The sequence below is a fragment of the Garra rufa genome, chromosome 5 (genome assembly GCF_049309525.1).
Source record: "Garra rufa chromosome 5, GarRuf1.0, whole genome shotgun sequence".
Classification (NCBI taxonomy): Eukaryota; Metazoa; Chordata; class Actinopteri; order Cypriniformes; family Cyprinidae; genus Garra; species Garra rufa.
The window spans coordinates 48930970-48947038 of record NC_133365.1 but is presented as its reverse complement, the minus strand read 5'-3'; the positions used below and the strand labels follow the sequence as shown (position 1 = coordinate 48947038).

General features: G+C 33.3%; 2 protein-coding genes across 2 annotated transcripts in view; one reads left to right on the top strand and one right to left on the bottom strand.

The window, feature by feature from the left end:
* Nucleotides 1-9367, bottom strand: part of prodhb (proline dehydrogenase (oxidase) 1b) — a 30741-nt gene extending 21374 nt beyond the window's left edge. Inside the window, 3 exon segments of the mRNA XM_073841098.1 lie at nt 1398-1642; nt 8408-8616; nt 9112-9367. Coding sequence (XP_073697199.1) covers nt 1398-1642; nt 8408-8616; nt 9112-9150 — 493 coding nt within the window. The 5' untranslated portion in view covers nt 9151-9367.
* Nucleotides 9368-11008: 1641 nt separating this feature from the next.
* Nucleotides 11009-16069, top strand: part of scarf2 (scavenger receptor class F, member 2) — a 37822-nt gene continuing 32761 nt past the window's right edge. The window contains exon 1 of the mRNA XM_073841017.1: nt 11009-11672. Within this exon, the coding sequence (XP_073697118.1) occupies nt 11518-11672 (155 nt within the window). The 5' untranslated portion in view covers nt 11009-11517. The remainder of the gene's footprint in view (nt 11673-16069) is intronic.

The following is a 16069-nucleotide window of genomic DNA, read 5'->3' as shown; positions in this document are numbered from 1 at the left end:
AATAGGCACAGCACACAACAAGGATTAAAGGAATAACAGGATAAAAGTTTGCACCACTTTCCATGAATAGGGTACACTTCGGATCTCATTATTTTTTTAAAGGAGGCATAAACTTAAGAAGTTTAAAGGCTGCTGTTTACTTGAGAGTAGAAGTGTTTTAGAACTTGCTCTGCATTTGAAAAAGGCATCACACACTAAACACATGTTAATGTGTTATATACTTATGTTAGTCTATATGCCATATTGAATGATATAAGCTCATATGTGACCCTGGACCACAAAAAGAGTCATAAAAGTACATTTTTGTACCATCTGAAAGATGAATAAATAAGCTTTCCATTGATGTATGGTTTGTTAAAATTGGAGATACAACTATTTAAAAATCTGGAATCTGAGGGTGGAAAAAAAAATCTAAATATTGAGAAAATCACCTTTAAAGTTGTCCAAATGATCTTCTTAGCAATGCATATTACTAATCAAAAAATGAGTTTTGATATATTAACGGTAGGAAATTTACAAAATGTCTTCATGGAACATGATCTTTACTTAATATCCCAACGACTTTTGGCATAAAAGAAAAATCAATAATGTCACTTATACATTGCATTTTGGCAATTGCTACAGATATACCCATGCTACTTAAAACTGGTTTTGTGGTTCAGGGTCACGAATAGTATAGCACAACTTTGAAATTTAGTTATGAATGACTTCTGGAAACCCTGACCGCTAAAAACTGGTGCCATCAAATAAATGGTTATTATCTCACAACTTATTTAAAGTTGTTTATCAATGTATATTGTCTAAATGGCATTCAAATTAACAATAAGCTGTATTCATTTGGAATAAGTTGTTAAATAGCAAAAAATAAAGAAATAAAAATAATAATATATTAACATCATGTTATTAAATAAATAAACAAACAAATAATATTAATAACATTAAACCACTATATAATTATCTAACTTAATTAAAATACTAAATAACGCTAAATTTTTATATATTTTACCATAATAACTATTGTTTATGTTTGTTTTTTAGTTTCTGTTCATTAAAAACAAACAAAAAAAAGATTAAAACCAAGAAGATGAAAGTTGTGTGTTATAATTGGGGGCCTTCGAGTCAAAAAAGTTGAGAAGCACTGTTTTAAACAATTCAGACAGACATTAAAAAAATGCAGTAAGCTCTTGTACTGTAAAATGAAAATTAAACAGATCATATAATATTTAGCTGTTGCCAATTAACATTATACGAAGGTCAAAGAAATAAAATTGAGGTTTTAGACCCTACTTTATATCCTAGTCATGGAAAGTGCACTACTTTCTGGCTGTTGCTTTGCTTGTAAACTGACTCCAATTCCAAAGTTAATTACTAATCAGCTTTTCTAGACGGTCTGTTACCTGAGGCTTTGATGCATTTCAGGAAAGTCTCCATGTGCTGGTCGCATTTCGCCTCATCGGCATAGAAATAAGAACGAGCACACTTCCGACGGGCTGTGAACTTGTCCTCCCACTGGTCAGCTTCTGAAAACAATGTTGAAAAGAAAGATTTCGACCTTTTGCTTCAATATTATAAAAGAATTGAACTGTTAAAAGGGTGCACATACTCACCAGGGCTTTCCTTCTCTGATGTAGACATGCAAGATCTATCAACAAAGAGAGAAACATTGACATTTTTAATAAAACAGGGGACTAATGAAACCAACTACTTGTTCTTTGGGTCTTTTTAGAGACCTTTAGCCAACAAAATGAAGAAACAGCAGTTTCTGTAGAGAGGGATCAATAATAACTGCAGAGGCTGCTATGAAGTCACTTTACTGTGGTGCACTTCTGCCATTTGTTTCCCTTCTATATTTCAGGGTCAGCACTTAGAGTCACACACTGACTCCCGCCTGATGTCTATGCTTATACCCGCATGCATTTAAACTCTCTGCTGTACTACACTGACGGCATTCAAACCAACTCAAAGGTTACACAGCCACACGGGGCAGTGATTTGTTTAGATTGAGCTCCTGTGATCTCCACATCCTTCGAACGGCGCTCACACCAACGCCTCCGTTCTTCCTCATCCACCCCCACAGCCGTGGATTCGCTGCATGGGGCGGCTCAGTGGAGACAATGTTTTGACGTCTGTAATGTTCCAACAGGAAGGAATGTTGAGATGTTGATGGGATTGTTGATGGGGTCATTAGCGGACATACTCAAGCCCTTCCAGGCTTAAAGTGCTCCGTTAATGCCTCAGATTGCAACTAAACAAAACAGAGTTAGACATGCAACATATGAGAAAGACAGTCGCCGGTTTTTGGCCAAGATTTAAAATCTCTCCATTGTTTGCAAGGGAAATTTTGAAGTGATAGGTCTATTTATCAACATGTAGCAACTGAAAATAAATGCAAAAGAAAAGAGATTTAATTTCTATGAAAACTTCATATTTTATCTCCCAGGATTTTTTTAGACCATTTTTGCATTTAAATCCTTTTTCATTGTTTGCAAGGGACATTTCGATGTTTATTAAACTTCATTTTAATTTTAATTTAAAAAATTTCATATTTTACTCCAAAGGTGCATAAAGACAAAAAATGGTATGGTATTATGGTATTTTTTGCATTTCTTTCAAATAGTTTTCTCCCAGGATTTTGTCAGACCATTTTTGCATTTAAACCCCTTTTCATTGTTTCCAAGGAAAATTTCAATGTAACTGAATATAAATTCAAAAGAAAATAGATGTATTAAAAAAAAAAAAAACATAAAGAAACCTTTTTTTAAGTTTTAGGCTATTTTTGCATATCTCTATAATTTTGACTTTATTCTGGAAACATTTCGACTTTATTCTCATAATTTTGACTATATTCTGGAAATATTTTAACTTTATTCTCTAAATATTTAGATTTTATTCTCAAAATATTTTGACTTTATTCTCAAAGTATTTTGACTTTATTCTCAAAATATTTTGACTTTATTCTCAAAATATTTTGACTTTATTCTCAAAATATTTCGACTTTATTCTTATAATATTTTGACTTTATTCTCTAAATATTTCAACTTTATTCTCGAAATATCATGACTTTAAATTTTTTACGTGGCACTAAAATGCTGCTATCTTATATATATATATATATATACACACACACACACACACACATCAGCATACATTTGATGAATGCAAAAATATAATAATAATAATAATAATAATAATAATAATAATAATAATAATAATAATAATAATAATAATAAATCATTTATTTATTCTGTTGTCATTCAAGCATTGAGATTTTTGTGGAATTGTCTTGGACAGATGGCTGAATGCTACATAGCAGACAATTCATAAAATCAATACATGCAAGTCAATTACAGTGGACCGATGGTTGTTATTATAATAATGGCTGTCTGCACCAAACCAAGACTTAACAATAACAGCTTTTTCATACAAAATGATACATTGCAGGAACGGCATCTGAGAACTCAAGGAATGATCAGCCCTGGGTTCCTGCATATTAGATGGCAGCCTACTCAAATGCCACATCCTCCACCATTCTCCCTCTATCACACCCTTGATAATGCAGAAAAGCCAAGCTGAGCACTCTATTCTGTATAACAGCATTACAGGATCCATTGGGGTGGATGTTAATGCAATATTGATAGGGGCAGAGGCTCTAAAACACACATCACGAACATAAATTAGCTTTTATTAGTCAGTGACCAGCCAGGGTCCTCTGTGGTTGTAAAGAGCATTTCCAATAAACGCTCCATTTCAGCTCATTTGGTCTGTGAGGCGAGCGATCGTGGTGATTTAGCGCCCCTCTCAGGCGACGGAGAGAACTGCACTTTATAACCACAGAGTAATCTTAGCGGGGACGCCCATAAAATTGCTCAGACCTCTGACAGCTGCGTTCAGAAATGAGAGCAGTGATGTGGAGGAGAAGTCCATTTATTGGATATCACTCTGTATCACTGGCTTTCCCTCATAATCCAAATGGCATATCATCTATATCTCCGTCTCTTTCTCTCTCTCTCTCTCAGTACTCAGGCAATACATTTCTTTTATATTTCCAGCAGGAGACCCTCGGGGACAGCACGGGCTCTATGTAATTTCCAAAAGGTCAATGACAAGAACAAATGAAGATTTTTTTTAATCAAATGTCATAACGTCGACACAGCTGTTGAAATGTAGGTGAGGCTAATGGTTAAGGATCTGGGCTGATAACAGAAAGGTCACAGGTTCGGTCGCAGGTCAGGACGAATGACAAAAAGTTAGCTTCAGAATTATTAAGAAGTAGACAAAGGCCTCAGACTCCGTTTTAACTAACCCAGATGGGAATTAATAAACAACAAGCTGCATGAAATGAAAACCGCCTGCTATTTGTCAAACAATTTGTGTAAATGTTTCAGCAAAGCTGACAAACAGAAAATAAATTACATTTGAGAGCATGTTTTTAATCTTATTCAGAAGTTAAATACGTACTGGATGGCTGCTTGGGCTTTACACGTTGTGCTTATAATTATTGCTAATTATATTATTGTTATTATTAATTCATTCATTTATTCATAAGAGAAGAGATGCTTTGTACAAGATTCAGCTACTAGCTATTTTACGTAAAAAAAAAGAAAGAAAAAAATTTAAGCAAAAAAAAAAACTAATTAATTAATTTAAAATAAGTTTACGCTGAAGCACTATAATTAATAAATGGCAATAAATAAATAAATAAATATATATATATATATATATATATATATATATATATATATATATATATATATATATATATATACATACACAGTATGTGTGTTTTATATAACTCAAACAGAAATTACATATTTATTGATAATGAATATATAGTAATATAGTTAATTATTGCAAATTATATTGTTATTATTCTTAAAACTGAAACTATTAATTCATTCATTTATTCATAAGAAAAGAGATGCTTTGTACAAGATTTAGCTACTAGCTATTTTACGTAAAAATAAAAAAGAGAAAAAACAATTTTTTAAAGCAAAAAATAAATAAATAAATAAATAAAAATAAAATAATAATAATAATAATCAAAATAAATAAAATTTTAAATAAGTGTACGCTGAAGCACTATAATTAACAAATGGCAATAAAAAAAATGATATATATATATATATATATATATATATATATATATATATATATATATATATATATATTAATTTAGTTAATTATTGCTAATTATATTATTGTTTTTATTCCTAAAACTGAAACTAAAACAAAGAGAACATAAGAGAAGAGATGCTTCGTACCAGATTTAGCTACAAGCTATTTTACGTAAAAAATAAGACAAAAAATAATTTAAAGCAAAAAATTAAAAAAAAATAATAATAAATAAATAATTTAATTAAAATAAAACAATTAAGAAATTACATATTTATTGATAATGAATATATACATTAATATATTATTGCCAATTATATAATTGTTATTATTCCTAAAACTGAAATTATTTATTTATTCATTTATTCATAAGAGAAGAGATGCTTTGTACCAGATTTAGCTACTAGCTATTTTACATAAAAAAGAGGAAAATAGATTTTTAATGCAAAAAATATATAATAATAATAATAATAATAATAATAATAATAATAATAACAAATAAATAAATACATTTAAAATAAGTTTAAGCTGAAGCACTATAATTAATAAATGGCAATAAATAAAAACAATATATACACAAACAAATTACATATTTATTGATAATGCACATCTATTAACATAGTTAATTATTGCTAATTATATTATTATTATTCCTAAAACTGAAACTAAAACTATTTATTTATTCAGAACAGATGCATTGTACCAGATTAATAGTAAAAATAATAACACAAATTAAAAAATAGAAATTTTGATTTTTAATGCAAAAAAATGTAAATAAATAAATAATAGTAATAATAATAAATAAATAAAATAAAGTAAGAGGTATTTTTAAGAGGTAAAATAAAGTAAATAAACAAAAACAGTAATTAGAAATGATGCCTTGGTAAATAAGGCTATAATTAATAAATTGCAATAAATAAATTACACACACACACACATATATTTACTGACAATGAATATTATATATGTTAATATATACAAATTTAAATATTTAATTTAATTAATTATTTTTTAAACTAAATTAAAACTTAAATTAAAATGAAAACTCAAAATATCAATATATTTGGGATGATCTCCATGTTTTAAACAAGGGGAGTCAGACACCCCCCCCCCCCCCCCCTCCCCAATAATTCACTCCCTAGATGTAGATTTGTTCAATTTACTAACCCTGAATATGTGCAATAGTATTTGTGATGCTTCCAGATTTAAAGCAAAAATATATATATAAGCCACTGATATGACAACACAGCATTAACTACTAGAAACATTAGCTGTTGTGGAAATAGAGAGTAACTCTGTATCTGTGTGTGCTCCATGAGACAAAATTCTTTAACAGTGAGCGTGTTGATACCCTCAACCTAAGCCTATCAGAAACAATGGGCCTTGACCAAAGCGACCAATAAGATATCGGCTCTTTGTTTACGTCTGTGACAGCAGATCAAATCTCAGTCTATTTCTGTAGGCTCTCCACATGAGCACAAATCACAGCACGGCCATTAACCTCTAGGCCCTCTACTGAAAAGTAGTTAGTGTGATCCAAAGCAGGTCTTTAAGACTAATTCAAACCAAAAGATTTTGAATGCATGCAGCCAAGCCAACTAAGAGGGCCTGAAAGTCTGAAAGTTTTCGAAACACTTAAGGATTCAACTAAAATAATTGCCCAAAACAGCAGGTTGATATTACGAAAGTAAAAGTTCTTAATTAGCTGCTTTAAATTAAGCAAATGAACCACTATAGCTCTATGGAGCAAAATAATTGAGCTCGTTTATATTCTGATCTTATACTTGGTGTGATCTATATCACTGATTTATTTATTTGGCTCTTAATTGGTCAGGTCTGGCTCATGCATTCTGAAAATAAATGCCTGCAGACTAATAAATGTTCAGCTGAATGTCTTGAGTAAAATCTCAAGTGTATTTTGTTAAAATGCTCACAGGTCTGAGCAGCTTTTAAAGCACTGCAGATGCTTTATATATACAGTTGAAGTCAAAAGTTTACATACACCTTGCAGAATCTGCAAAATGCTAATTATTTTACCAAAATAAGAGGAATCATACAAAATGCAAGTTATTTTTTATTTAGTACTGACTTGAATACAATATTTCACATTAAAGATGTTTACATATAGTCCACAAGAAAAAAAAAATTGAATTGTTGAATTTATAAAAACAACCCTGTTCAAACACTGCGTTACCTGAATGATCCACAGCTGTTTTTTTTTTTTTTTTTTGTGATAGTTTTTTTTTGAGTCCCTTGTTTGTCCTGAACAGTTAAACTGCCCACTGTTCTTCAGAAAAATCCTTCAGGTCTTTGGTTTTTCTGCATTTTTGTGTATTTGAAACCTTTCCAACAATGACTGTGTGATTTTGAGATCCATCTTTTCACACTGAGGACAACCGAGGCACTCATATGCAACTATTACAGAAGCTTCAAACGTACATACGTGTACATTTTTCTTAGTTTGCCTAAATATCATATTTTTCACATTTAGTACTGCTCTTCAGAAGCCAGAGAAGACAAAATAAGTTCAATTTACTCAATTTACAATTTTCTCAAATTCTAAAAGTTTTAATGCCTTTATTTAAACCTTCTATAATAGTTGCATATGAATCCCTCAGTTGTCCTCAGTGTGAAAAGATGAATCTCAAAATCATACAGTCATTTTTGGAAAGGGTTCAAATACACAATGAAGCTAAAAAAAACAAAGAATCTTCAGGACCTGTAGGACTTTTCTGAAGAACAGCAGGCAGTTTAACTGTTCAGGACAAACAAGGCACTCATGAACCACTGTCACTAAACAAACAACAAAAAAAAAAAACACAGCTCTGGACCATTCAAGTACCAATATAGTAAGTGTATGTAAACTTTCGAACAGGATGATTTTTATAAATTCAACTATTATTTTCTCCTGTGGACTATATGTAAATGCCTTTTCCCTCTTATTTTGGTAAAATAATTAACATTTTGCAGATTCTGCAAGGTGTATGTAAACTTTTGACATCAACTGTATATCGATTTGTAATAGTAAAGACTATTGTTACAGAAGATTTCTGCCACTTTTGACCCAATGAATGCATCCTTGATGAATAAAATAATATCTGTCTACTTATCTACCTATTATAATAAATGTTAAGCTGAATGTGAAGCTTCTCGTATCTAGACGACAGACACTGTACAGTATTTTGTTAAATTGCTCACCAATCTTATCAGTCACCTTGGTTCCTACAATCGATTGAAGCAGCCTAAACACGGTAGTTTGTGGATGTCGGGAGTAGAACTACAAGAGGCCACTTACTCCATCTCTTTCCTCCCAGCCTCTTCCTGTGAGAGATCCTCTTCTACACTATAATCTAGCACAGCTCCCACTCCATACGCTTGGTTCTTCTGCACTACAGGCCTGATGGACAGATGGTCCTCGCCTGCCACAAACTGACCGTAGAACGTCATCTTCATGAACTGCTCAAACGTCTTCTGTCCCATCAACTTTTTGCTGAGATCTATTATCTGTAGGAGAGAGAAAAAGACATCGTAACAAAAGATTTCTGTCACTTTTTAACAAAATAACACATCCTTTGTTTAAATTGGTGTGCAAACTATTTCAAAAGATAGTCTGTACTATAATAAATAATGTATAAATTGTTATATAATATAAAAATAATAAATTTTGGGAGCCCTTGAAGTGTTCTAAATCTGAACATCTGGATGTGGGGTCTCTTGAGTCTGTAAAGGTTGCCTAAAGGTCAGACAGACTTGCATAGGTCTGAGGTTCATTCTGTCCTTGCCAGTAAACTCGTCTCTAGTAACTCTACACACTAACCACATGACTTTTCCCTGGCAAGATGCCATTCCTGTCAATCACCCGGGACAATGCCACAGAAGTAATTCCAGACAGGAACATGGAAGTCTATAATGTATACAATACATGCTAGAACAGGATGACACTTATTTTGAGTTAACATTGTAAGAATAAACTCTATAAACATTAAATGCATTACATACCTCTTTATTATTATCAACCAGGATGTCATAAGAACACATTTTGAAAACCACCAAGCTTCTAAGTAACTCAAAAGTATCTTTGCTCTTGTAGGCTTCTTTAGTTTGTTCAAAATCAATGGAGATTTTGTTACTGAAAGGCACATGCTGTCTGGTGTCAACAGGCTCCTCTTGTGTGTTTGTTTTGGTTGGATGTAACGCTTGCACACTCCGATGATGGCGACTGGAGATTAGCAAACTCCTAGCATTTCTGTCAAAAGTCGCGAGCCCAAAGGCAGGAAGAGTTTTGCGGAGAGACATCAGTCCAAGAGTTCAGTACAAACAATCCACATAAATACAAACAGACCACCCTGTCCTTGAGCACATTATTTAACGCTACCTGTGGGGTCCCGCCCATATTCAAATCTGAGCTGAATGATTGGTCCAATTTCCGTGACGTTTCTGTTTACCAATGTAATGCGCGCATGTGACGCCATAAAGGAATGCTGTTGCATAAACGTTCCGTAACGGAAACGTTAGTTTTATAATTACGAGGTGATTAATTAGTTTAAACTTGCAACATATGGTTATAAATGCGATATGTAGTAATGTGGGTTTTGATAATGCAGAAAAATTAAACAATACAATGAGGATTGCTGTTACTCTTTGTGGTTAGTTTTGCTCTTGCAGTTGTGTTTGTGACGTACGTGACGTAAAAGATTGTTGTGCACGTTCCATGAAGTTAACAGAGGGGGGAGCCGTTGCATTGTTAAAGTAGGTCTAATTCACTGTTACAAAACTGAGAATAAACAAATTAGCTAAACTGATTAAACTTTTGAAGATGTCCAAAAATTATTCACATTCAAAATAAATATATATTTTTAACTTACTATTAAAAAAGTGTATGTATTACCTCATAACCTAAATAAGAGCAATACTCTAAAGGGAATGGCCAATCTAAATGTAAGATAACTGCAAAAAGTGTGTGTGTTTGTTTGGATATTTATGAAAATGTCCGCACAAATAGTATAAAACATGTCAAAAACCAACTTACCTTTAAAAAAAAAAAAAAAAAAAAAAAAAAAAAGGTCAGTGTGGCATGGCTTAAACAATAATCTTGTGTAAAAATATTTGTTCTGGGTGACTTAAACCAATATTACCACATATATGTGATCTTGGACCACAAAACCAGTCAATAATAAAATAAATAAGCTTTATAAGCAAATATCGGCAGAGATCTGGAATCTGAGGGTGCAAAAATCTAAATATTGAGAAAATCGCCTTTAAAATTGTCCAAATAAAGTTCTTAGCAATGTATATTACTACATCCAAAATTAAGTTTTGATATATTTACGGTATATCACGTACAAAATAACTTCATGGAGCATGCTCTTTACAAGTTAAAACCCTAATGATTTTTGGCATAAAAGAAAAATCGATCATTTTGACCCATTCAATGTATTTTTGGCTATTGCTACAAATATACCCATGCTACTTAAGACTGGTTTTGTGGTCCAGGGTCACATAGGCCTATAACCTATTGGTATTTATATAGGCCTACAGGCCTTTATTTGGGACGTTCACAGGTGGTAAACACAAAGACTAATATGTATCTCTTTATTTTTATTCGTTCATTTACTTCTAGAAATCCATCATTTCTCTTTTAGTGCTTATAATTATAGGTAGGTTGTAGTTTTTATATAAAACAACTGAAGTGGTAAACTTCAAGAGGAGACTAGCAGCGTGAATGCGCTTGTGCGCGGTCATGTTGAAGGGGTTAGAAAGGGGGCTGGTGGGTCCATGGTTAAATCCTAAGCATATACACTATAGTCACACCCACTCGATGAGGAGCTGCTCGGGTGGTTTCGGTCAGAATTTGGGAAACCGCTGCACGCCAAAGAGAGCAGGCGCACCGAATTCCCAAGAGCCAGAGCCAGAGATAGGATCACTAATTAGGAATTTCCCCTCTGAAAAAAAGAACAACGATCCGTTTTAAAGTTCCAGTTTCTTTTCCAAAATGGACGCACATAAAGTTTTGCAGGGCTTTTTTTCTTGACAAGTTCTGAAGCAGCATATCCTCTCTGAAAATCTGCATTTTGGACAGAATAGCGGAGCATTGGGAATATCAGGGTGTCATAAGTTTCCAGCAATGCACCAGTTACATCCACCAGTGTTTGGAGCGTGTAATAAAAGCAGAAGTTCTCCTCAGGAACTTGGGCTGGACGGAGGGAATAACAGTTTGGTTTTATAACTTCTGTGCGCCCTCTCCTCCTCTTTTCTCTGCTCTGCCTCAGCCTTTGGAGTCTGAAAGAGAGTGGATAAACGACTTATGCGGATAAAATAACTTTCAAACGACTGAAGTCGACGGTTTTGAGACTTAGGAGATACAGAATAACCCATCTGAACTTCTAGAGATTGTAAAGAAAAGGAATGCTGAGCGGAAGAGGCGCATGGAGAGATGCTGTTTCTTCTACCATGGATCTAAAGGGCACTTTAACGGTTTCAGTGCTTTTACTTCTATGCTTGTGTCCTGTTTTCAGTCAAGAACTCAATCCAAAGGGTAGGAACGTGTGCAAAATTCCAGGGTAAGTCGGATGAATAACTTCTAAGGAGAAAAGAAAGCATTGTTTTCTGATTTACTAGACGCAATGCATGATATCAAGCATGTACAAAGGCCTTACGTGAATAGGTATGAAAGTGTATTATATGCAGCAGTAATTAATTGCAATTAAAGAGTATTTTTGTGAGCTCCGAGAAAACAGTTATGAACATGAAGAGTTATATTAAATTAAAAGTTAAATTTAAAAGTGACAGATATTTTACATCTTTATTTTTAAAGTTAGAACATATGCCAAAATTTCTGATTGTTACAACACTAATGATTCATAATATGTCATAAAGTTCACAGAAATAGCTGTTTAGTAACTTTAAAAACTACTAAATTTGTTTTTGATGTCGTTCCAAATGCAAATGATTTGAATCTGATGTGTGTCAGTCATCCTGTCTCACATCTGGGTCACTGACACACATTGGGGGATAGGGGGCGACACTAAATTCTCAAGCACTTGAACCACTGACGTCGTGGCACAGTTTGAACAGTGTATAAATCCTACGTTTAAAAACATTAATTGGCATTAAAATTACTTAAAAATTACTTTAGTTAAAAAACTAAAACACATACACATGTTTTGTATTAACTTTTTTAATTAACAAAAACAAGCATCTATACATCAAAGATCTTGCAATAATCTGTGTTTAGTATACTTCACCCATTATTTCAGTTTGAAACAGAAAAAAAGAGATTTGTAGAGTTCCACAGTCGCTACAGATTGTAAACTCTAACCTAACCTAAACACAGAGGTCATCAAGGGTGCACCATCTACCCACAACAAACTGTGTCTATGACCTACATTTCATTACAGGGATAGTTCACCCACAAATGAAAATTGTCATCATTTACTCAAACCTCCAAACCTATGTGCGACCCTGGACCACAAAACCAGTCATAAGGGTCTATTTTTTGAAAAGCTAAAAGCTGAATAAATAAGCTTTCCATTGATGTATGGTTTGTTAGGATAGGACCGTGATACAACTATTTGAAAATCTGGAATCTGAGGGGGCCAAAAAAAAAATCTAAGCCTTTTAAGTTGTCCAAATGAAGTTCTTAGCAATGCATATTACTGAACAAAAATTAAGTTATGTATTTACAGTAGGACATTTACTAAAAAGCTTCATGAACATGATCTTTACTCAATATCCTAATGATTTTTGGCATTAAAGAAAAAGCAGTGATTTTGACCCATGCAATGTATTTTTGGCTATTGCTACAAATATATCCATGCTAATTAGGACTGATTTTGTGGTCCAGGGTCACGCATGAGTTTCTTTTATCAGCTGAAGATATTTTAAAGATATCTTGGAATCAGTTACTGGTATCCACTGACTTCCATAGTAGAAGAAAATACTATGGAAGTCAATGGCTACCAGTAACTATTTGGTTACCAACAGTCTTCTTTTGTGTTCAACAGGAGGAGGAAATTCATAGAGGTTTGGAACAATATGAACGAATTATCCCTTTAAGAAAGGATATAGAAAGCTGATGTCCAAATAAATCTAATGAATCAAAATATTTGCAAGTAAAAATGTGATCCTTGACCACAAAACCTGTTATAAATAGCACAAGTATATTTGTGGCAATAGCCAAAAATACATTGTATGGGTCAAAATTATTGATTTTTAAATCATTAGGATATTAAGTAAAGATCATATTTCATAAAGATGTTTTTCCTACCGCAGATATATCCAAACTTAATTTCTGATAAGAATATGCATCGCTAAGAACTTTTGAAAACTTGAAATGGAATTTTTTGCACCCTCAGATTCCAGATTTTCACATTGTTGTATCTCAGCCAAATATCGTCCTATCCTAACAAACCATACATCAGTGGAGCAATAAAGCTTATTTATTCAGCTCTCAGATAATGTACAAATCTCAATTTCCAATTTGTGACTAGTTTTATGGTCCTGGGTCACATATAGTATTGTCTACAATGCTATAGCAGAAATCACCATCAAACCTTCTACAGATCATCTGCTATAAACTATACGTCAAAGCTGAATTTACTCCAGTTTTCTGTGTCACATGATCTTTAAGAAATCGTTCTGATATGATGATTTACTGCTCAGCATTTATTTGAAATAGAACTATTTTGCAACATTATAAATGCCTTTACTGTCACTTTTAATCAATTTAATGCATCTCTGAGAATAAAATATTAAATTAAAAAGTACTTAACTTAAACTTTTGAACTGTACTTTTAATGGTAGAACTACGAAATTGAACAGCCATTTATTTAACACAATATTTGCAATAATACTTTGAATTGAGCTTGGTGAACCTGGTGATAGTCTCTAAATGATCAATAAATTGGCCTGGCCGGCATAATCAGTCTGCATGAGATGCATGGTTTTAATTCAAAGCACTATGTGTTAAACAAAACAGCTGGATTTAGATGCATGTATATAGCTTTTCTGAAAATCATGTTGTATTTTGTCTCGCCAAGCATTTCAGGGGGATTTTACTAGCAGTGTTAAGCGCTGAATGGTTTACCCGGTCGTTTAAAAGTTTGTTTACTTTGCGATTACTGGCTCCAGATGGCTATCGCTGTACTTTAGATCAGAATGGAAACCGCCAGATACGATCTAGTGTGTATTCTCACAAACAGAGATTCTCACCAACCACAGACGTTGAAAGGAAGTTCACGTTCGTTTTACAAAATTGCTCAGAATTTCCACACAGGACTTTATTGTTGCTGAATCAAGTTTGGCCCCCCAGCTGTTGACTGATGCTCAATTTCCATTTGTTTAAGCCTTCATCTGCGGTCCTAGCTTCACAATCTGGCTGTGGTGTGTATGTTGGGTTTGACACAGAGCAGAGAAGTCAGGGCTGCGGTGTAGATCATGTCTGGCTAAGACACGCACACATAGGCTAAACAAACTCTGACTGAAGGCAGAGAGCGGCCCCCACGCTTCAGAGGAAGCCAAAGTGTGGACAAGGCCTCTCTGGGGTCACATGTGGAGGAATATGGGGGGCGGCATATGTCTTATATCCAAGGAGCACTTAGAGAGTATTAAATTTTAAGGGGAAGCCACTTGAAGTAGAGATAGCAGCGATAATTTGAAAGATTTGAAGAAGAGTAGGAGGAAGATAATTTTGTTTATCATGCATGGAATGTTAGAGTCTCGAAATTAAACTGCACTTATACATATTTTCCATTGAATCACTTAATATACACTCATTTCAAAAGGTTGAGGTCAGTAAAATGTTGTTTAAAAGGTGTTTTACACTCAGCAAGGCTGCATTCATTTGATCAAAAATACAGTAAAAACAGTAACATTGTGAAAATTACTACAATTTAAATACTGGTTTTCTATTTCAATGTATTTTAAAATATTATTTATTCCTTTTATGAAAATTTATGAAATTGTTTCAGCATCATTACTCCAGTCTTCACTGTCACATGATCCTTCAGAAGTCATTATAATACACTGGTGCTCAAGAAATGTATTATAATTAACTTTGATAACTTTTTATGTATTCATTTGAAGAAAATTAGTACATAATACAATTTATAGTCTTCTGTAACATTATGAATGTCTTTACTGTCACTTTTGATCAATTTAATGTCTTCTTGTTGAATAAAGTATTCATTTAAAAAAAAAAAAAAAAAAAAAAGCTGACCCAAGCCTTTCAGCTGTGTTATATTAGTCTACAAACATGTTGAAAGCTTCAGAAACATTGTGCTGGGGTGCTCATATGGGTGGCATGGGTTCAATTCAGGTCCCTAATGTGCCCCAAATCCCTTCCTCCCTCTTCTTCCCATCATTTTCTGTCAAAGAAAGGCAATGTAAGTCGCTGCAGCAGGCCTGTTGTGAAATGCTTTGAAAAAAACATCCACCGCAGACATATGCAAAATTCCACCAGGATCATATGTGATGGATTAAAAGAGTAATTCATGCCAAAAAACAAAAATTCTGTCATCATTTACTCACACTCATGTCGTTCCAAACCCGTATGACTTTCTTTCCTCTGCGGAACACAAAGAAGATGCATATGACTCATACACTATATTTCACTTCTTCTGAAGCCGTAAGATAAGATGTGAGCAAAGTGAACCGAATTTAAGTCGTTCATCACTGAGGTTTGAGGTTTTTTAGTGAATAAATACAGATATTTTATATTTTGGATTTAGAAGAACGTTCCGCATCTAATGAGACATTTCAACCAAAAATGGGAATTCATGTCATTCCAAACCCGCAAGACCTTTGTATATCTTCGGAACACACATTCAGATATTTTTTTTTATGAAATTCAGGAGCTTTCTGACCCTGCATAGATGGTACTACCACATTCAAGGCCCAGAAAGGTAGTAAGGACATCGTTAAAATAGACCATGTTTAAGGTTGAACCACTTTCCTTACT